At 33.4% G+C, this 23403-nt stretch overlaps 1 protein-coding gene across 4 annotated transcripts in view; it reads left to right on the top strand.

Annotated features, from left to right (window-relative positions):
• Nucleotides 1–23403, top strand: part of DIAPH3 (diaphanous related formin 3) — a 205633-nt gene that overhangs the window by 53277 nt on the left and 128953 nt on the right. For all 4 annotated transcript variants that reach the window (XM_068182285.1, XM_068182284.1, XM_068182283.1 and 1 more), the window contains one exon: nt 492–606. In XM_068182285.1, coding sequence (XP_068038386.1) covers nt 492–606 — 115 coding nt within the window. The remainder of the gene's footprint in view (nt 1–491; nt 607–23403) is intronic.

Genomic DNA, 23403 nt, shown 5'->3' with positions numbered 1-23403 from the left:
GTTTTGGTTTTGTTATTTTCTCCTTCTCCATTTTGACAAGATTAAGTATACCAGTCTATTGAGTTCGAAAACTATAATTATTTAGACCAAAAATAAGTCAGTAAAGAGATTTTCACAGTTAATAAAGTAATCCAAGCTACATTCTGAAAAGTAAGGTACTTAGTATCTAGCTAAACCAACTGTGTTCAGAGATGATTTGAAGTTTGCCCAAGTTTTAAATTTAGAGCAAAGCTAATTTGCTCCTTTTAGATCTTGGATAATAGAGTGTGTTGTCTGCATTGTTAGAATAATGTTTTCCCAAACCCACTTATTTTAAGTGTTATTACTTTTAATGAGAAATATATTAACAACTGTAAAGATGAGTTGTGTACTAAAAGTTCACATGTTTTACAGAGCTCTTAAATATTTAATGTGCTTTAGACTTTACAGAACACAGTTTCTGCATAGTATCAAAATAATTAATAAAATTTTGTTTTGTCTCTTGCTTGTAGATCAGGCCTCAGGAGATGACAGAATCCTGTTTTTGGGTTAAGGCAGAAGAAGACAAGTATGAAAATGCTGACATGCTTTGCAAATTGGAACTTACGTTTTGTTGTCAAAAAAGGGGTAAGTAGCTGATGGATTTAATTTTCAGCTTTTGGAGATATCTTTAACATTCTTGAGACTTAAATAAATATATGGAAAACCCTCAGAATATAGCATTCATGTTCTTGTTTCTAAGTGGGATGTGTGAAGAAAAATGTCTGAAAATCCTAGACTGCTTAAAGCAGTAATATTGAACTATTTTACATAAGTATGACAAAAAATATGTGACCTGTAGGGAAACCTCACAGAAAAAAAAAAACCCAAAAAATTCTTCTGGATAATACAGATTTTATTTATCACATTTAAAAAAAAAAATTATAAAATTTTACCAGAGCACCTTCATCAATTACTGAAATCTAATCTGGAGCCCGGAAGGTGATGTGTTTACCCTCAGAATTGATATAATAGTTGATGTGTGTTGGATCCATGATGGACGATAGTCTTTCAGTGATTTTTTTTTTTTTTACTTCCTAATAAACCTGTAGGAACATAGATCTCCTTTGATATTTGCTTAGCTTCTTTAGCTTTTAAGGCATTGTGAAGCAAAAAAATATTTGAAAGTATTCCTGGCTTTAAAACTTCTCTCCTTTCTGTGGCAGTAAGACACAGTAGTAGTAGTAGTAGTAGTAGTAGTAGTAGTAGTAGTAGTAGTAGTAGTAGTTTAAGTTATTTTGTCCCATATATAAAATGCCTGACACATTTTTTTCTCCCTCCTTTTTTGGTATCAGAGATGTAGTACTTTAGAGCGGCCAAAGGGTTGTGATTTCTTTGCAAATTGAACAGGGACGATTGTATTTTTACTTTGTCTTAAAAATTATATTTTTATATTTTTATTAGTAGAATGACATGGCATTCTCAAATTTCTCCTTTTTTGGGGCTATGCTTTGGTGTGTATTATCCAATATTTTTTTACCATAACCAAGAACTTTATTCCACTCTTGTCAAAGCATGATTTTTATGCCATAGCAGTGTTTCTACTGATTTAAGTATTATAGCTTGTTGCTGCTGATATCTAATAATATTAAGAATGTTGTACAAAGGAAAAAAGGCAAGAAAACCTTGCCACAGACATGTTTGCTTGAAACTATTAAAATAAGTCTAGAAGCTAATTATAGTGCCTTTATAATGTTAGGAGAATTCCCAAGAATATTAACTGAATTAATAGGTTGGAAGTTTTAAAGGCCACTGGAGGAAATAGTTTCCTATGTGTAATTAAACAGTAAAATTTGGGAGACAAGATGATGTTCAGGCCAAACATTTTAATGCCTCAGAAGAGGATTGTGAGTCTCCACAGACAGCAAGAACATTAGAGTTAACAAGATTAATATCCCTCAATAGTTAACTGAATGGACTGAATGCATTGTTTTGACAAAACCCAATAGAAGAGAGTTACTGGATCTACAGTTGTAAAGTCAGTGAAGTACACTTTTATACCAAATGTACATGTGTGTGTGTAGCAATAGAAAGACTGTGGTCTCTAGAGACAAATTTATTTCTTTTTTACAGGTGGGGCTTACTACTTAATCATTTTAGATTTAAGTTTTGAAATCTCTTATCCCACATGGGTGATATAAGTGTGCCATGATCTTAATTTTTCAAAGGAAGTGGAGGCAATAAAGATTTTATTTAGAACAGCAAGTAGATGTTTAAAGGGCAACATGGAACTAAATTTCATCTTTGTTTAAGCGAGTTTTTTACAGAATTTTAAATGAAAGCCTAAGTGTGTTATTAGGCAGGACTAGCTCTCAAGGTCCCTCGTTGACAGCATGAATTCCAGTACAGAGAACTGCTTCTCCAGAACAGAGAAAAGCAACTGCTTTTGTTCTCGTGACCCATGGAGAAAGGGGATACTTCTTTGTAGCTTATACTTAATTTACTGATTATAACAAAACTTACCAAAGATATTAGAGACATAGCTTTCTTCACAGTCTTGAGGAGATTTAACACCAGGCTCATTAAAGCAGAATCAGCAAGCTATTCCCTGCACTCAAATTGGGAGCAGTACTTAACTATTTCTAAAGCTTTGTGTCTTAAACCAGAAAGAAGAGAAATTGAAAATGATTGTATAGCCAAATTATGGCATGCAAAGAATGAGCTTGTTTCCACTCTGCTGAAGGGTCTGCTTATGCACTCTTTTCATTAAAATCTTTGCATAAGAAGAGGTATCTGGTAGAGGAAGTGGGGACCAGAATGTTCAATGATGCTTTAAGTGAATTTTATTATCATTAAGTAAAATCAAATTGAGGTACTCAAATATTCAATTGGTGAATTTTGCCAGCTAACATGCCAAAAGTGTATCAGCATTGATCTAGAAAAGGAAGTCTTATGTCTATGTAAATAATCCACTGGGGAATTTTCGCTAGAAAAAAGAATACAGAACAGTATAGAATAGATTTGAAGAGTCAGCAGATGTTTGTACTGGAGTTATAAAATATGTTGATTCTGAAGGCGCATTGAAGCAATTGAAAACCTGAAGATGTTATGGAGTTATGAAAGAAATACTGTTGCAAGAATAAAGAAGTAAAAGAGGGCCTAGCTTCAGACTGTAGGCAACCATTGTTGAGTATATCAAGGGATATTTCAGAGACCTGAACCACAGATGAAACCCCTGAAGGTCATCTGAAAGTCCAACAGCTTTTTGTGAAGGGACTAGTCAAGTTCATCTTGCTCAGGACTTTCTCCAGCTGAGTTTGAGGTATTTCTCGAGATGGAGATGTGGGGATGGACAGCCTGTTCCCATGTTTGTCATTGTGGTGAATTTTTTTTGGATAATATCTTTTGAGATATCTTTTGTTGAAACTTGTGCCTATTTCCTCTTGCTTGTTGTGCACCTCCAAGAATTCTGGTTCCCTCTTATTTCTAGCCTTCTGTCAGGTCATTTTTTTGCCATCAGTAAGTTTTCCCTTGTTCTTTATTATCCTTCTCAAGACTGACCACTTTTTCAACTTTTCTGTCTGCATCTTTATGTTTCAGCTCTCTAATCATATTGGTGATTTTCTGCTGTACTCATTCCAAAGTACCTATACTTTTTTTGAGGTGGAGAAACCCATACAAAATACTCTAGATAATTCTCCCTGAGAGTGGGGAAGGGGAGTAGAGGGAAATAAGCACTTTTTTGACTTGCTGCTGGCTGCAGTCTTGGTATTTCACTGGAGGAAATGTTTTCACTGTGCTGCTTGCTGATGGTGATTATAGAAAGTTCACACAGACTGTGGATGATATAGGGTATTTTCTTTTGTGTGTTATAAAGCTGGTTTTGTCACTTTTCAAAAGTTGAATTATTTTGCGAAAGCAACGTGTTTTATAATAGTAAAACCTTGAGATGAGCTCTGAGAAGTGTCAAAGCATCAGTTGTTGATGGTAGTCTGGTAGCAACTTACTGAAGATGAAATGTGATTTTTTTTTTCATTGATTTAGAATTTAATCAAGGGCATAATGGCACACCAACTCCTTTGTCATAAAAGCCGGAGCGAGAGGGCTCCGTGTGTGTTAGTGTGTGAGTGCATGCTTTGGGTCATTGTTCCTGGCAATGTCATGGTGATATCCCTGACTGATACAGTGAGCCTATCACCTGTGAAATGTCCCTGGATTGTCATAGTGGTTACCCTTGTTGTGGGTTTGTTTTGGCCATTTGTTTTGGTTGTGAGTTGGTTACCTGAGTAGAGTTGGTTTTGTGTACCTCTGATAGCTCCATGACTATTCTCTGTCTGGGGGGAAAGAAAAGTATTTGACAAGCTCTGAAAATAAGGTGATGAATATGAATGGTTTGCATGGGTGATCTTTGGTTATCTGATACATTTTAATGGCAAAAAGAAGGATTGGTATGAGGAATGGTTAGAAGAGACATGAAAGAGAAATAAATGAAATATCAGGAGTTTAAGAATTTCTCACCAGGGTTATCCTCATGATCTCAGACAAATGAAGAAATTCTGTGTTATGCCTTTCCAGCAATGGTTTCAAAAGAATCTCCTACTATGATTTTTGGAAAACATTTAACTAAGTGTGTGACTTAAAGTTAATTGATATGTGAAATATTGAATAGCAGAGCTGGAGCTTACATGTGCTTTTATATTATTTAATCCTAAGAGATAAGATGAACAAACACAAATGCTCATTATTGAATGTCAGCTGCTTTGTAATGCACTGGAAGCCTGATGGAAGAATAATCACTGGTCTGTAAAGCTAACATGCTGCTAACTTGGCTGGAATTATTAGATGTACAGGCAGGGGAGTGACACCTTACATAAAAGATTGCATGAGCTCTAGAATCATGGATCTCTTGTGGGGTAAAAGAAACCTGTGCAAAACCTTGTGAATGGAAATTCCTTCTAATAATAATTTATTATCTCTTGGATCACAACATGTATATAATGAGAAAACATTAAGATTAGAGAAGCTGAATATTTTGTGATAATAAAGTGGGAGATTTAACTATATCCAAGATTTGAGTAAACTTTGTATTGTAATACAGAAAAATTGCCAGCAGCTAAAGCTACGGGGTAAAAAAATTGCATGTGTCTTGATAGTAAAGTAAGTTCAAGCAAGTAAGATAGTAAAGTAAGTTCAAGATAGTATTGCAAGAAAAAAGTTAGCATTAAAAATGTAAAAAGTGTGAAGATAATGAGAAAACTCATTAAATGTATTTAGATAAATATAAACAGGGTGGTCTTCACATATTCATTGTGAATCTTGAATTTCTTGCAAAGGAAGCCTTAGCTAATAAGTCTAATTAGCCTTCAGCTAATTTTTAAATGTGTATTTAATTTTTTGTAAATGAAGCTAGCTAAGGAATTGGTGGGACCACTTGGAGACAACTTCAAAAGTTCAGTAGGTTCAAAGAACATTAGAAAAATTCAGGGATAAATGGTCCAAAAGAAATAGAAAAGGTTATATTTGTAGGATGGAACTTTCTCTTTTGCTAGGTGAGGAGAATGGATTATAAGACATGGTAAGGCTGGCATAATATCTTTTCTGCGAACCTTTCTTATTGCAGTTCTTGATTTTAAATCATTGATAGGACTGCCAGGTTGCTTGGAGTGGCTTCAAACGACTATGTTTAAGACTTACAATACTGAAATAAGGTAAATTTTAATATGCAAACACTGGGTTTGTGGAGTTACTTTGAAGAGTACTGGTGTGGGGAGGGTGATAGCAGTAAGTTGCTGAAATCTGTGAGTAAGTGTAATTAATGTAGTGAGACTGTAGTGGTTAGGCATAATGTGAGGTACGTGTTCAGGATAACAAGAGAGTACCAGCTGCATATTCCTTACAGTAATCCTTTGGGTGACTGAAGTGGTTTGCCAAGGTGATTCCAAGACTTAGGAAGTTGTATAGAGTACACAAGAAGGCAACCTCTAACCACAAAAGAAATCTTGAAGCATTTCAGTCCAAAATGACAAGTTGGAAATCTCATGTATGCAAAATATAAGAAAGATAGTCGTTTCATGAAATATGTGCTTTATAATTAATGTGCTGTATTTATAAAAATCCTACCAATAAGTTGATTTGGCTTGATCCAAAGACTCTTATGTTTAAAGTGATAAAGTCCAAATGAGGATTAGAAATTGCACATCAAACCTAGAAGAAATAATTTGTAAATTCTTCATTTTTTTTAGCAATATGCAGATAACTGCAGCTAATGGGAGATGGCATGAAAAAATTAGAAATGTTCTCTTATTTCTTTTGTAGATATCAAAGGGAATTAGTCTAGGAAACTCAAGAGAGAAAGATTGCATGATCTATCTCTATTTTTTTTTTATCAACTAGGACAGATTTTCATCCTAATCTTATTGGAAATGGCAGTGTCTGATCCCATCACACCAGAGCTCCTGCCAGACTTGATTATTCAGAAATAAAGCACTTCTGTGGGAGTACTATCTCTGTTGGCACTTGACTTGAAAAGGTCAATATAGTTATAATTTTTTTTTCTCCCCTGTATACTCTGTAAGAAAAATCAAGACCGAAGGTGCTATAGTGCCAATTAAGTCTCAAATATTTTAAATCAGAAAAGAGAGTAAATGCTACCGAGAAGATCAAATTAGCAATATAAATCAGTTTAGTGTTGTGTTTAACATGCCACAGACTACCTTGCATAAGCAAGAGAACATGCTGTCATCCATCTGAAAGATTGGGTGGAGCTCACTAACCGTGTATTTTCCACCTCCTCCAGAGGATTTATCAGAGGTAGCTCCAAACTGTACTTCTTGTAGAATCTTATTATTACAAACCTGTAAGACTGCCAACAATATAGTTTAGTAACTTTTGCTGTAATACAGCACTGAGTAACCTGAGTTACCTTTTAATGTAACTGTACAAGTAGAAGTAATTAAAGCCTGCTATGCATTTGTTTGGCTGCCTTTCAGTATCATCCTAACTATCCTGAAAACACAATTATTCAAAAAGATTTGTGCATATAAAGTGAAATAAGGAAAAACATTTTCTTTCTGAAGAAGGCAGGAGTAAGTTACAAGCATTTGTAAGGAACATCAACTAACACATTGAAATGTCAGTGGTATCTTGAAACTTGAGTGTATCATCTTCACATGGAGAGAGTGAATGGTATATTTAGTGTTGCTTGGTAGTAACTATATTAGTTGTTTATATTCGTAGCAAATAGAATGATTTCTGCTCTAATCCTTTTTAAATATTTGTACCAAATCATATTTGTTATGTAGAGGTTGATGTATAAGAATCAGTGAGTGAATAAACTTCTGTGGTGCATTGAGCTTGGCTGGCTGCCAGATGCCCACCCAGTTGCTGTCTGATAAAATAGAAAAGCTTGTGTGTCGAATTAAAAGCAGGGAGATCACTTACCGATTACTGTCACAGCAAAACAGACCAAATTTAGGGAAAATTAATCCAACTTAATTTACTTTTTCTGATGTCCTATTATGGACAGGAGAAACATTCAATTATTCAGACTGTTAAATGTATTTAAAGAAATGGGATGTGAGTAACTCTTAAAACCCAACTTTAATATCAAGATAATTTCATGAATGTGTGGCAAACAAAAAAATAGAAAACCTGAAAAAAACCATTAGCATAGCAGCGGTTAAAATAGCCTAACAGTAGCTTTTTTTTGTAGTTTGATTTTTTTGAAGTTAAAATTAAAATTGTGGCATGTTTTCCCCTTTATACTCCTTCTTTGACAATTTCTTAGGATGAATTCTCCCTTGAATTAATTAGTCATTGAATGACTGTGTCATCAGTGTTCTAATCTATGTCAAAATTACGAGTAACATCAGATCATTCTTCTGGTAGGACTGTAGAAAAGAGTGGGTCAGCAGATGTTGTAAATAGGATTAGAAAAACTTTTATTAGATAATGTATTTTGATTTGTATTTTCAATGAGGAACTACTTTGTCAGATAGTGAAAATATATTATTGAAGAGTTTGCTTGCAGCATTTGTAAGCATCTGCCTAAGCACAGTATTAACTATACCTTAATTTTAATTTATTTTACCTTATTTTTTTCTTTTTGACAGAATTGTAGTATGTGCTGTTATTAAATCACTGTTTCTTACCTTCTACGCACAGACTATTATTTCCTGTCAGCTTCAAACCAGATTGAGTTGCGTGTTAGCCTTTGTTCCTCAGTGAAGTGCCTGGACTGAATAGTTCCTCTAGTTCACCTTTACCTTTATATTTCAGTTTTTTTTTTTTTTAATAGTTGATTTCCACACAAAATACAATATCAGTCTGCAGTCACTTTATGTTTGAAAATATGACAGTATATTCAGGGTAACAAAAGCACTCCACTCCCATTTCCCAACACTGGGGTAGGCAAAGCCTTTGAAGGCTTCATGTTTTAGAAGCAATAAAAGTATTCCTTTATTGATTTCTACTAGAAAATGTTTCCAAAGTGTGAACAAGTAAGATCTTAGAGGAGGTAGATATTATTTTCATGTATCCAGAGATCAAAAAAGTCAACTCAATTTCGTAAAGCCAAAACTATAAATACCAACAGAATAGAAAAACGAGTTTGGATCCTAAAATGCAAGTCATGGAAAGTCATCCCAGTGCCCTGCTCAGTCTAATAATTTTGTTTATTTAATGGAAAATACTCACTTTAAGAACTTCAGTATAATTGTCACTATACTGGCGAGGATTCTGCATGAATTAATTTGCTAATGTTTGTATCACACAGGAGGTATAAAACTCTACACCTGGTACAAACCTATTTTCATGGGTTCTTACCTCCTATTTGGTTTTGCTACATGTTTATGCACTAAGTGCTTTTGATGAATTTCTAATCTAATGTTGCAAGCATTTACATCTGACTAAAGGTAACACTATATTTGCGTGTAATAAAATCTTCATTACAGCGCTGCTTTTATTGCAGCCTTTTTTCATTGTGAACTGAGAAAAATAATTTACATGCAAGAAATGTTTAACAAACCTTATTTGGCAAACCTTCAAAGTCACTGTTGATGAAAATTATTAGCATTTAAATTTCCATGAGCACTAGTTTTTGTCCTTTAGAAAATCTATCATTTAGTTTTTCAGTGAATGGCTTATTTCAGAAGAAACTTATTTCAAGGACAGTTCATTTTGAAAAACAAAAAAAAAATCAAGGAGATTATGTGTTAATGGAGCAGTGATGTCCAATTAGGCAGCTGTTAGACAGTACTTGGGTACTGGCATGCCGTGCAGACTTTTGCAGTATTATATTTGGCAGTCTTTGGTTCTGTTTGCATTTGATCAGGTTCAGCTGGAACAGTATTTTAAGTTATTCATATATTCTTGGCTGTAGACATTTTCTTTCCTTACCCACTAAGTTGACATACTCTTCATTATCTACTAACTTTGTATAAATATGACCTGCTCTTCTCTAATGCATAATTTATTTTCTTAATTAAAGTGAATTCCTAATTTAAAAACCCAGTAAGTCGAGTACTTCATGTGAATTTTTGTGAAAGAGGCTTCCAGTGTGGATTGCTGTTCTCTGCATGATCTCAAAATGATAAATTTCTCATACAATTTCCTTATTCTAAATAGATTTTTCTAGTCTTTATCTTGTCCTGATAGTTTGCTGACAGATATTTTAACAGGGCTCTTTCAATATTTTTTATGAAAAAAATATCACCATGAAGCACTTTTGTAAATGTCCTGTAGATGAGGTACCCCCTATTAAGAGCAATTGGGTTCTGAAGGTTATGTAAGAATTGAGAGAATTTATTTGATCTGAAATCATAGGATTTTTTGGGGGTTAAATCAAAGCTTTAACAAAATATTGTTTTACATAGGATATAATCTAGTTCCACATTCTGAAAACTTTTGTAATAGGGCAGGACGTGTTTGCACTGTTGTAGTTGTTGGCCGGCACAATAGTTGAATATTTACAGTGAAATAGTTGTGTTTTCAGTTACATTCTTCTTCTGGATGAGTTTGTTGCATTCTGTGTCATTTAAATTTAAGAGAATGAGGGCATGGACAACATATCCTGTCGATTTTAACAGCTTCATATTTCTGTTTTATGGCTTTGCTGCTCCACGCTTCCTATTTTTACAAGTTAGTGGAACTCTACTTTTTAACTCACAAGATAGTTCTTCAGCCTTACTCACCTCTAACATCAGTTACTGAGTAATGAAACTTAGAAATTTCATCTGCTGTATTACTCAGCTTAACAGTTGTAAAGACTAAATGTTTCCTGCTGTGCAATATGACTTGTCCTTTGATATAGAAATGCCTCCTTCTAAAACTGTAAATGCATATGTATAGCTGGCAAGGATAAGAATCAAGAAAGAGCCTGCTTAGGGTGACTACTTATCTTTGCCGTTCCTAGACTGCACAGTGTAATGTCTTGTTGCACTTAAAATTTGGCTGCAGTGGACTTGATATATATGAAACAGAATTATGGTTTTTGTTGAAGGCATTTCAGTGTAAGGTCTTGAGAAATATTGGATCATCTATTTGAAACAGTGGGAGGATGAAAAAAGCAAATAGGTGTTCAGCAAGATTGTTTGAATAAAAGCTGCTGCCATGACAGCATGGAAGGTAGCTGTAGCTGGAATGCTGGAAGAGAAACTAGGATTCAAGGTATGGTTGCACATTGCAGCAAAAATCTTGGCATCTGTAATTCAGCAGATCTGTAATTTTGCTGTGAAAAGAAACAAACATGGATAGATGTAGCTAAAACCAGACCAGGTTAGATCACCTTAACTTCAAAAAGCCAAAAGAGAAAGTTTATTTTCAGTACTAATCTAGTAGTGTGAGCTACTGTTCTGTGAACTGCTGTTTTAATGCTCTATAGAAGAGAAGCAGTAGTGATAAATGGTCTTGTTCAAACTTTAAAAAGAGGAAGATAAAATCCATTTACTCTAGCAGTCGATGCTCCAAATGTACCTGGGATTCTTCCTTATTCAGCAGAATAAGGAAAAGGTAGTGATCAAGTAGGGACAAATGGGTGACATAAGCTGAGCTGTGCAGATGCATGCTTTAGAATAAACAAAAAGAATCTCAACCACTTCAACAAAAATAGGTTTTTGATAACAGGATACTCATATGCACTGGAAATAGACAGTTCTGATCTCCAGGTGTCTATTTCTGAGAACCTGGGAGTATAGACTGAAACTCAAAGTAGGAAGCATATTTGGAACTATATAAAGCCCTCCTGAGACTACAGTGGCAAAAATAAGTCAGTATGAAAAGAATAGGAGAAATTAAGGACAAATCATTCTTTGTGTGAAGGAGCTAATGTGCCTCTGATTTGTCAAGAAAATAATGTGATTCATTTTGCTCGAACTCATGCTTGCCTTTAGGATGAAATGTAAATTGCGTTATGCTTAACTTTCTTAAAAAATAACACAAATTGTTAATTTGTACTACTCTTGTTTGTTTTGGATTGTCAGTATAGCTCTTGGTACTTATGCCTTTCCAGACTCTCAAGCTAAGGATTATTCTTTGATCACTAGCTGAAGTTTTCTGTTTTCTCAGGGTAATATTTGTATTCCACCTTTCGAGGGGGAGGGAAGTCATATAGATTTTATCAAATTATAATTCTGCTGCAGGAACTACATTTACATATAATGATATTTAGGTCAAATAGAATGAGTATGTTGTTACTAGTAGAACTACTAACTAATTTTTATGCATCTAAAATTAGACTTATTCCTCAAAAGTCTGCAAGGTCCAGTGACTAGGTAGTCGACTGTTATGCATACATGAATGTAAGAGGAAAAGAGGGATAAAATCCTATTCTACAGCATTTGGAGTTACTAACTAAATAATACAAGAAAGACTCCAACTGATGCAAAATAGACTTATTTTTCCCTTTTTGTCTTTTTCCAGCATTTAAAAAATTGTGGCTAGTGCAAAGATGTGTGATGAGATAATAAAGAAATAGTACTATTGTTCTCACATGATAAATTACATTTTTTTTCGCAAAGAATGTGTGCAATAACCAAATCTGCATACTACACTAATTATGCAGAATCTCTGTAATAGAGACTACATCATCTTCAGTCTCATAGAACTCTAGCACAGACTTTGAGGAACAGGAATTCAAGTAGCTTTCATTATACAGATTTTGTTTGCCTGAATTGCTGATGGAATGAGAAGCTTTCTTGACAGAGGCTTAAAAACTTGCTAATTAGAATTAGCCTAAAACTACATTTACAGTATATTCCAACTTAGGTAGATGCATTAGATTATCAAATATCTATTTTTGTTGCAGAAATACATACCCTCTTTAACATAAGATAATATGAAGTTACATTCACTTTTAGAGTGTGATGTGGTATTAATGTGTTCTCCAGACAGCAAAGACAAGAATTCACTTGCAATTCCATCATATCTGTTGTTTGGCTTCTGTCAAATAGTATGTCAGATAGAACAGCATTTCAGTGAGAATGAATTCTGCAGATCTCTCTTGCTTGCTTTTAAATAAAATATTCTAAAATGGTGAATATTCTTAAAGCATGTTTACAAGGGATACTTTCTGAGTTTCAATCTTTCTGTTTATGATTGGCTCATCACTTCATTCCTTAATGTACCACAAGAGTGTCTCATAGTACAGTAAATGATCTGTATTACTGAATAGCTGTTACAGGTTTGGTGAAAGAGGAGAGAAAACCCTAAGAAATACAGGTGTTGCAAGTAATGTCAATTGTACATCTGTAATAATGCAGAAGAAATGTGATTCTGTAATTGGAAGATGCACAGCCATGATTTTAACTAGAAAACTCTTTTTGCACTTTTTGGACAAAGGAAGTCGGTGTTATTTCCCGCAAGATTTATTTTCAGTGAAATAGCACTGCTTCACTGCAGCAATAGCAATTGCTTCATTGATTCCTGTTTGTATCACATTTTTCAAATTTCTCTGTCATATTAGAGAACGCTTTTAACAGAATATTTTAATTTGAAGAAAAAAAAGTGTAGCATTTTCATTGCTATTTATATGGAATAGTAGACGTTAAATTTTTGAGTCTATTTAAATATTGCTAAGCACTTAGGCTGTGAATTAATGGAAAAGGTTCTTTTGTGGATTCTAAATCATGTGGATTCACAAATTCGCATAAATTACTAAATTCACTCTTTGTATTTTTTATAGTAGTGATTAAAAGCTTTTAATGTGCAAATTGTGAAAAACTGTTCTAAGATTAGAACACTTACATGTTCTTGGAAAATTGTGCTGCAGATTATTGTATAGTCTTCAGTTATACTCTCCACTTCTGAGGAAAAGGTTAAGGTGATTTACACATTTGATGTGCATTCTGTTTACTTTCATACAGGAAAGTTGGAACTTTTTTGTCTCTTTCTAAGTAATGTATATGTTATAACAGAACAAATTATTTGAAATAAATCCTCATATCCTGTTTCAGAGTTCAGAACTTCATAACTCTTTACATTTTATTTTATTGCACATCTCATGCCACTGGCTACAAATAAATAACATGTGCCTTTTTTGTAGAGTTTATGTAATTCTAATTGTTAAGTGCAATCACAAAAAATACACTTTAAAATATGAGGAAATTTATGCAGAGGGAGAGTACTGTATAAATGCAAACATGAAAAACAATTAAGTTTCTTGGAAGTATTTTTACCAGGCAGTTTTGTATTGCTGAATATAAGTGAAGATAAGCAGTAACTGGGAAAATTGTATTAACTGGTATAGATTATAAAGTGTTTTAATGTAGATTTCTGGAAAGTTATAGGAGGAAGGACTATTTGCACAAAATCAGGCTGTGGATGTATGACAGCACTGCTAGGTTAAACTTCCTTTGAGAATGAAATACATGCTTGTGTTTCAATATCTTAGTTCTGGCACTGCAGTATAGCAGACTTGAAATAATCAAGAAAGTTTTACTGGTTTTTGTACATAACCAATATTTCAAACTTATTTATTCGGAGAAAAAAAAGATGCAAACTGCTTGTACTTTTCAAAAAGTTGGATTGGTGTATTACTATCAGAAGCAGCACTGAGAACACTATATTACTTTCCCCTGTTTCATTTTATTATTTTTATAATCTGGAAAGACCAGATGCTGTTATTTACAGTAATTAACCAGATCAACCTAAATCACTCCCTCTGTTATATGTTCAGTTATACATTGATAAGTGTATTGATAGGAATCAATCATGGTAGTTCTAATGACTTGTTTTTCTTATAGATTGTTATTGAAAAATATTGGTTACTGGTATTAAATAAATATTTTACAATACAAAGCTATGTCTTATTTACGGAGTATTTTATGTGAGAGTCCCTAAGGACTCTCACAGAGAGTGTATCCCTAAGGAAAGAAAATACTCTGGTAGCTAAGTAATTTGGTGTCTAGAGGTATGTGATGCAATTTCCTTGTGCCATAGATACCTTCATGAGTATGTTATAAATAGAGCAATTTTATCTGTTACAGTTTCTGATAAATTTACTTGTGGATAGAGTTCCTAGATGTTTCTTTCCTTCTTGTTTGGCCTTGTTAGTGTTCTTGTCTTTCAAGACTTTTTTCAAGAGAATCAGACCTTTAATTAACAGTATATAAAGTCATAACATTAACTAAATTATCATTGCCTCATTTTATATGTTTTTCTCAGTACTTTTTACTAGATTTTTTCTGTCAGATCTGTCCAAAATCAATAGCTTAAATGGGCACTCTTCTGAAGACTTTAATAATTTACTTATTACAGGTATATTAAAGAATATAATCTAAATAAAGGTATGCTCAATTTACCTTTATTTGCAGTCTCATTATGGCTTGAGGCTGTGATGAGAGTTTAGTGTTTAGTATGATTCTTAGCAGTGTAACTTACGAGTTTAGAAGGAATACCCTGTAACAGTGTAATCTTTTGCTTGATGCACAGTGCACTGCAACTTCTAAAACCTCATTTACTCTTCCTAATATCTTTAGCTGTTCTTAATATACTGGACAACCCTTAAATGTGTCTAAAGTGGTCTTACAATTTGATGTAAACTGTAAAGTGTTAGGTAGGAACTTTTAATCTAGAATATCTTGATAGAATCCAATTGTATCCAGCTTGAATGTATGAGGTCAGTCAGATCTCTTGGCCTACAGAAGACTCAGAAATGGCTATGGTTTCTTGGCTGTTAAACATCCCCCCAAGAAAAAGAAAATAATATATCCCCCCACAAATGACCTCCCTTTGCTTGTGCTCTGGAACACTTAATCTCTTTCACTTGCTAATTTTCTAACATTTTTAAAGGTGTACTTAGGAAGGAAATTGAAATTGTTTATCAGACTTTTAAGCAAAAATTATTACAGAAATACTTAAGAGTAATTTCTGTTGTTTAGGAGCTGAAGCCAACATTAATTGTATGAGCTAGTATTTAATTTTAAAAACATTTTTTTAAAAATTATTTTTAGCAATGTTAACACACTGGAATGAGTGTGGAGGTCAAGGTGGGAAATAAGGTTTAGGTGACTGCATTCCCATGCCTTTTTCTGCTGAGGTTTAACATACTTTTCAGTATGAGTGACCCCTTGGATTTAAAGAACATCTCATAAACTGATTGTTAGTGTTTGGTCTGAAGTCCTCAGGCTGTTGTCAGAAAGCTACTTTAGATATGCATTGTATGACTGAAAGCCTAATATTTGTGATAGTTAATGAATTCCCACTGCAAAATATGTAAGGCTATTAATTATCTATCTTATTTAGGAGCTGCAGTACAGACTTATGCATGGTAGTTCTTTATTCTTAATTCGTTTTTTTTTCTACAGAATGTGGACTGTATTGTTAGTATTCATCTATTAACAGGTTAATGCTGGATTTATTTATTAAATATGGCAAGTCGAGCCACATGGAGATTTTGTGTGACCTTGATTGACATTGGCTTTAGTTATAGACCTCTGTAACTTGTTTATCTTGCAAGTACTCCTTTGTGCTCTGGAGATCTGCTGTTCAGTACAAATTTTTTATTACACTTCAAAGTGGATTACTTTGTTACTTGCTGGTTTCTATAAGTTTGAAAGATATATTAATGCTGCTTTCAGTAAGTAAATAATCTGGTTCATTCAGATTTTTCTCAGAAACTATTTTGACATATTTTTATCAAGTGGAATGTTCCCATGTGCAACTGAGAGCTTTCTCACCTGTAACGTGATTGCTACCTATATGTTAAGCTTCAAATCCCAGGCTGAGTTCCTTCACATTGACTTTTCTCAGAAAACTGTACATGCATGCAATGATTGTGTTTCAGAGGGAAAATATCTTCTCCTGTTTCTTGGACATTCGAGACTAAATCTCTAAGATGTTCATAGCACAATAGCTATTCACTGTGTACATCTACACTGCAAACCTTCAGTTTATATGCTGTCTGTTTCCACAGTGCTAAGTACTGTAGTTTATTAGTTGAGGTGGAATGTCACATTCTTGTAGGGAGACAGATATGTGAGATATGGACATTCCCTTAGCAGAGCAAACCAGACATTCTTATAACTGTAACTTCTATTGTTCGTCTTCATTTCCTTGATTCTAGTTAATTTTAAACCTCAGTCTTTACTTTGAGGACTTTACATATAGTTGTAAGAATAGGTAGATCAGAATTATAGCTGTTGCTATTACTGTTGTTATGTGATGTGAAACTAATGTTTAAAGGTGGTAGTTTAGTTGCTTAAGTGTAAGATGATAAATTTTCTGAGTTTTAGCATGTTTAAATCTGCCTGATGGTTTAGTGGCTGAGATAATTTAAATTAAATAGACACTTCTGTTACCTTAGATCTCAAATGGTTTAAGCTAAATCAGACACTCATTATTGAGTAATGATTATATCATATCAATATAATATGATTTTTTAAAAAAATGTGTGAGCAGTCTTTTTGTAATCAACAAGATTATTCTTCTAACAAAAACTTAATAATGATCAAGAATTATAGTTTGCACTGTTATTTTCTAGTAGAAATAATAATGATCTGTTAAACTTCTGGCTCTGCACTTCTTTAGATTTATCAGTAGGTTTCCAGTGTATGTTTCTGTCTTTATATATTTTTCTATAGTTTTGCATATATTATGTGAAATCAGTGTAGTGTCTTATGTTACATTCTTGTACCACATCTTATTGTTATGTATCCAAATAATTTTAAAAAACTATTTATGCATGTCTTTTTGACTTTCTGCTTTCTGTATTCACTATGGAACTATGTTCTTGAATCTTTTTTCAGCCTGTATTATGTCTTATATTACTTGGACCTTTCTATGTATAAAAAAGATTCCAAACTTCACTCATCGTACATTCATATTAAAAACAGATCTTAACATCCTATTGGATAAGTCGCTTATTTGTACTTCTCTGTAAACCTTGCTACCTCTGCTTTTTTAATAAATAGGTATGTATGCTATGGTTTTAGAGATTAGGAAGCAAAGCATCTTTATTTTTCTTTCATTTTTGTTGCACTTTAGAACTGTGATTTTTAAAAATATTTGGTTGAAAGTATGATTTTTAGTATGTGTTGAAAATAATGGCTAAGCAGCTTTAAGTATAGATTTTTTCTCTCAATCTGAAAAAGTAGCAGCTTTTTAAAATGTGTTTTCTTTTGTAGTTAACTTGTGGTTTTAAATATACCCATAGAGATTTAAAACAATGCTACCTTTATAGTTTCTAATGAAGAAATGTCATCTTATACCAAAGTTTCAGTTTTTCTTGGAAAAGGTTTTTATCATTATAGGTTTCAAGATAAAATCTTAAAGTAATATTTTGTAAATTTCTCTGATACATAACAAAGAAATTTTTTTCTACTGAATTTCAGATAAAATGCAGGTCATAGCTTAGAAACAACTATGCTTCTAGATAGGTACAGTATTTAAGTGTAAATCTAAATAACAACAGCTTTGCATATTTATTGACAGAATTAAAATTATGTCTCTGAGTGCCATGTGTAGTCAAGTCTAGATCTATGTGTTGATTTGAAGTTAAGTGGACAGAAAAAAATAGTATTTTAAAAGTTGAACAGGTCTGTTATTGTTTTTTGATTTGTAGCTTATGTGGCTGCATTTTTCTCACAAAGTAAATTCAAGAAGGCAACTCTGGATCATTTTTGTGGTGAGATAGCTTTGGAAGTAGAATTACTGTGCAGAGTTTCAGTGTCTACTGCTGAAAACCTGAATGATAGTAAGGGAATTGTAGCTGTCAAGTCCTTGTTCCAATCACTGAATAATGAATCAATTATGTTGGCACTTTTGATCAACAACAATAAAAATATCAACATTACAGAGCTTGCGTAAGCTTGTGTATTTCTAATCTCAGTGTCATATTTTTGCAGGTGGATAGTGCAGAGAAACATTGTTTGGTTTTAAATGGTACTGAATAGAGTTATTTTGAACTTTGTAAAGTACAGACTCAGTATTTGGGGACCTAACTTTTGAAACATTACGGGATCTTTTTGATTTATTTGGTTTACTATTTGATATATTTGAAGCAGTATGGAAAGAAGTACAGCTAAAAGGGACTGGAAAGCTTTGGAAGAAGAATTTTGCATTTTTCATTGTCTAATAAAGTCCTGGTTATCTATGGTGTTTGTGTGGACAGTTTTAAAGTAGTCATGAAAAATTGAAGACTCTACTTCGAAGTGGGAAACTGCTGTATAACCTCCCTCCTGCCTCTTATAGAGCAATGTAAATACAGCCACATTTTTCTTCAAGTTGACTGGGTAAAAGGCATTTTGGATTCAACTGCTGAATGATTTCAAAGAGACAACAGCTTCTTATTTTCTTTATGAGGAACAAAGGCTTAATTTTTTAGAGTGGATAAAAAAGACAAAAGTTGGAATTACTGTCCTGATTTTGAATATTGATCAAACCAGTTCTTCTTAAACCCACCACCTCAATTATAAAATATGACATTATGAATATGTTGTTATGACATAGTATCCCTTTTTTTTTTCTTAGCCTGAATTTAAAATCGCTAAGCCAAATTTTGTAAAGTGTATTATAAAAAAGGAAATGAAAAAGAGAGCATTTTCCTCAGAGGTTCATGAATTGATCTGTGATCATCTCAATCCTGCATAATGAAGGCAGATCATTGTATTTGACTATGGACACAGTTCAGACCACTTCCTTTCCTGGAGGTGTTTGGTGTTTGTACCTCTGATAGTGGAAAAGAAGGAGAGAAGGGTAGGAGCATAGCTGACAAAGAACCTTCAATGGTGACTGCATAATGTTTACAAGTCTTGATTTCTGAAGGCAGAAACCAAAAAATGCTCCCTATGACTATATGGCATTTTCCCATTCTTTTACTTCATTTTGGGTAAAATTAAGTTGCTATATCGATGCCGCCATGATGCTTGTTTTTGGTTTTACACGTGCAGAAATTTTTGTCTTTTTCTTTACAGAAAAGTTTATCCATCTAGAATGCAGAGATAATACATATATATTTATTTCTTTTTAGCAGGGTTTTTTTTTTCTGCTTTAGATTTTTGGATGAAATTTTCTTACAAAAGTTTTATCCATCTAAAGTTTTGGTGGGTGTGTGTCTTTGTATGCACTTGATGTCCAATGGAGCCCTAGCAGAGAAAATAACTCAAATAGGTATATAGAATTGCATCTACCTTCTCTTTTTCCATAAAGTCCTTCCATAAAGCACTGTAAGCCTTGATGTGTTCTTAATCCCATTTTCCAGAGTAAGTATGGGAAGTTTAAGAGATTTTGAACTTATATTTTCATAATAAGTGTTGGAAGTGTGAGAACTATAGACAAACAATGTTTGAATATTTGGGAAAACAAAACTATCACCACCAGGCCTCCCCTCCCCACCCCCCACCTCCAAAAACAAAAACAAACAAACAAACAAACAAACAAAAACACACAAAAAAAAAAAAAAAAACAAAAAAAAAAACCAAAAAAACCCACAAAACCGTAGGAGAAACCCAACCAACAGTTCCATCCAACAGCTTTCTCTCCATTCTATAGTTAAACCAAAAGAAAACATCTTGTTTGCATCCCATCTGTTGTAAGTGTGTCAAATTCTGTATCGTTTAGAGGCCCCAAAATACTTCATTTGCAGATGCATCAGACATTGTTACAAGGGGAATGGGTAGGATTTAGGATGAATAACCATTGATTGCTATATGGAGAGAACTTTATGATAATAGTGTGGTTGTTGGTTGCTTCAAGACCATTTATGATTTTACCAGCTGTTCTCTTGCTTATATCTCTAAGCATCATATTGCTTTTAAAAGAGTGATATTTATTCTGGAAACTCCAGGATGCCGTTCCAGGTAATGGATGGTGTGTGAGTAGAGCACAGTAGAGAGTTACAAAACTGTTAGAGAGAGAAATTGCTTGTCAGTGATTGGAATTCATTGAGGCATGTTATCCATATGTACAGATGTAACTTTTTCTATTCTGAATATACAAGGTTGAAATTAAAGTTCCTGCACCATGTTTGTATGGGAACATCCCCAGCTTTGGGGAAGACCATGATGATTTAAAGTATGCTTTAAGAAATGGCAGTGGCTCCAAGACTATGGTGTACTTGTGCCCCTACACTAGAAACCTGCATTTGTTCTCAGTGCTGCCTTTGGGAGGTAAGTGCTACAGAAAACAATTAATTGATTAACAACTGTTTTTAAACTGTACTTGAAATCTTTCCTGCTTCCTAAAGATCTGTTTGATGCAGAAAAGTAAGTCACGTACTTATTTCATTCTTTCGTCCTTTCTTTCTTTCGTTCTTTCATTTGCAATGATGCTTGTCCAGCATTCTGGAATAGATGCAGTGGTCTGTCTCCATGCTGTCATTATGTGTGGTCTTTTCCTAAGGCAAATTTAAATTTGTCTGTTTCTTTTTTGATTGAAATTATTTTTTCCCTACACAATTGCCTTCTATATAAATTGACATCACTATCTGTTGCTGGAGGCCCATTTACTTGTTTCAAATTGAAGAATTTGATCAGGATGTAGGTTTCTAATTGATCTTCAATACAGTTTTTTTCTGCATCTGAAGTCGGACTTTCTGTTGAAAATCTGCTTTCATTCTTACAGCTCTTCTTTCATCCCCAAACTTTTCTTTTTATCCTAGTAAAAAGAGTGAATAATTTCTGCAGATATCTGTCACTTAATAATAACAATACAAACAAAACCCATTTTTATTATGAAGTCAGCCTTCTAACTATGAATAATTTTAAAGAAATAATGTTTTTGTAGATACAGAGATTTTTCTGTGGCTGAAATGGAACACTTTGATTTCAACAATTTCCTGGGAAACTACAGATAAATGTAGAGGGAGTTATCCTCTGACTTCAAAAAAGGTTGAGTTTTGGGGCAGCAAAAGCAAGAGATAATGCAGCATTTAAGTGATTCTTCTAGAAGAGACAGGGAACATTACCAGCACATAGGAGTGTATTAAAAGAGTTAAAAATCTGAAAGATTTTTTAAACATTATTTTATAAGTAATCGTGTTAGGTTTTGTGGTGTGGGTTTTTGTTTGGTTTTTATATTTTATTTTTGTATCAGTACATTATAAAAACTGTAGATTAGGTAGATATATAGTATATTTTCCTTTAGCTTGTTGTGGAATACAATTATACAGCTCTGTATACAGTTGTTTTCCTTAGTGATTTGTACTTGATCTGAATTGTTTTGTTATATTCCTAAATATGAGACTTGCAGAGGAGTACAGTAAAGTTATCATCAGAGTTTTGTAAAGGTGGTTTGTGATCTGGGAGTTGTATAAATTATTTGTTATTTTATTAGCATTTAAATTAACCAATGACAAGCTATGTTTCAGTTTTTATCATGTGACAATTTTATAAATACTATGGAGCTGTGAGCTCACATATTTTGATATTTGTCATGTGTTCTGGAGAAATTTCTATCTTAGAAAATATAATGCAACTGGGTTATTAAACTCTAAAATATGAAGGATTTCTTCAGTTGCTAATGAAATATTTTGAAAGCTGCTGAACAGGACAGATGACTTTTAAAGCTAATTGTAATTCATTGAAGCACACTATAATCTATAGGAAAGTTCACCTCTGCACTGTTCCTGTCCAGTTGTTGTCTCAAACAATTATCAGCAAGTTATTGTTCTGGTATGAGCCATGTCATGCTTCAAAGTGAGATGAAAAAAATTAATGAGGGTGCATGAATGCTTGTTAAGTAGATACAGTTATGCTCAGTTATGCTCTCAACATTCTTCACTATGACTGTTAAGATTGAGGCAATGTATTCTAATGAGACCATGCAAACAAATGTGCTGATTGACAGCTCTTGCTTTAGCAATAAAAAATGTTGGCTAAATTCATATTTTGTTTCAGCATAATCCTTCAAGTGCTTGTGCACATAAAATTGAAGTGCTCGTGCACTTGAATTTAACTTATACTGTGGACCATTATTGTTTTTTTCTTTATTCAATTATGTAAATCCATTTCACTGCTTTTATTAGAAATTGTGTATGATATTTAGTGATGATTGCAAGGGAATCATGCATCATTTAGTATTTATGGCAAGGGAATACTGAGGGACTTTTTATTTATTTTTTCTGGGAAAACAAAACAGCACCTTTTCTAGAAGTTACATTCAAAAATGACTGAGGACTTTATTTCATAGGTTCGTTAGTTCATTATGAATGATATGCAGGAACACTGAACAGTTTTTCTACAAATTATAATCAAAGACACGGTGGTATATTAAAAAAAATGAGAGTGAAGTGTGTGTCAGATTCAGCATATGAAAAGTAAATTATGCTAGGCAGTAGATAACATTTTAGTTTTTTGAGAAGATGACAGTTTTTCTAAGCAAAACAAATGTGATCAGCTTAAACTCTGGATCACAGTAGGACTGCCATTGTACCAATAATAATGAAAAATGGGATTAGCTGCAGACTTGTAAAACAGGTAAGTTTAAGAGGATGTGGGGATTATTGAAAAGCAGTGCATTGGACTATGGGGCTATTAGAGTTTCTGAAAGATCAGTTTTGGGAATAATTATTTATTAAATAGTCTCAATGATCTGTTGCATATGTTAAGAAAAGGCTGAACTGATTGCAGAGTTTGGAAGCATTTTCAGATTCAGGAAGGTTAGGATGTTACAGAAGCTGGATGAGTAGAAGAAAGACAGATTTGAGAACAAAACCAAATACTTAAGTATAATTGGCAAATTTTATGTTACTTTTACATCCTGTTAGTTCTGAAAGAGCTTGCTCTGCTCAAGTGCATTTCAAGTAATCTCAGGATATTTAACTACATGTAGGATCTACAAAATCAAAACTGCAATGCTTCTTTTATACAAAACCTTTAACTGTAACTTCACTTGTTTGTATTGAAACAGAACTTTTCTTACATAAAAAAGAAATTTTAACATGTTCAATCCCTTGTTCACATTGCTAAATGCTACTGTATTTGCCTACCTAGTATTTACCAGTATGTTATTGAG

The sequence above is a fragment of the Anomalospiza imberbis genome, chromosome 2 (assembly GCF_031753505.1).
Source record: "Anomalospiza imberbis isolate Cuckoo-Finch-1a 21T00152 chromosome 2, ASM3175350v1, whole genome shotgun sequence".
Lineage (NCBI taxonomy): Eukaryota > Metazoa > Chordata > Aves > Passeriformes > Viduidae > Anomalospiza > Anomalospiza imberbis.
Note: the sequence above shows the minus strand (reverse complement) of the source record. Positions and strands in the feature narration are given on the sequence as shown.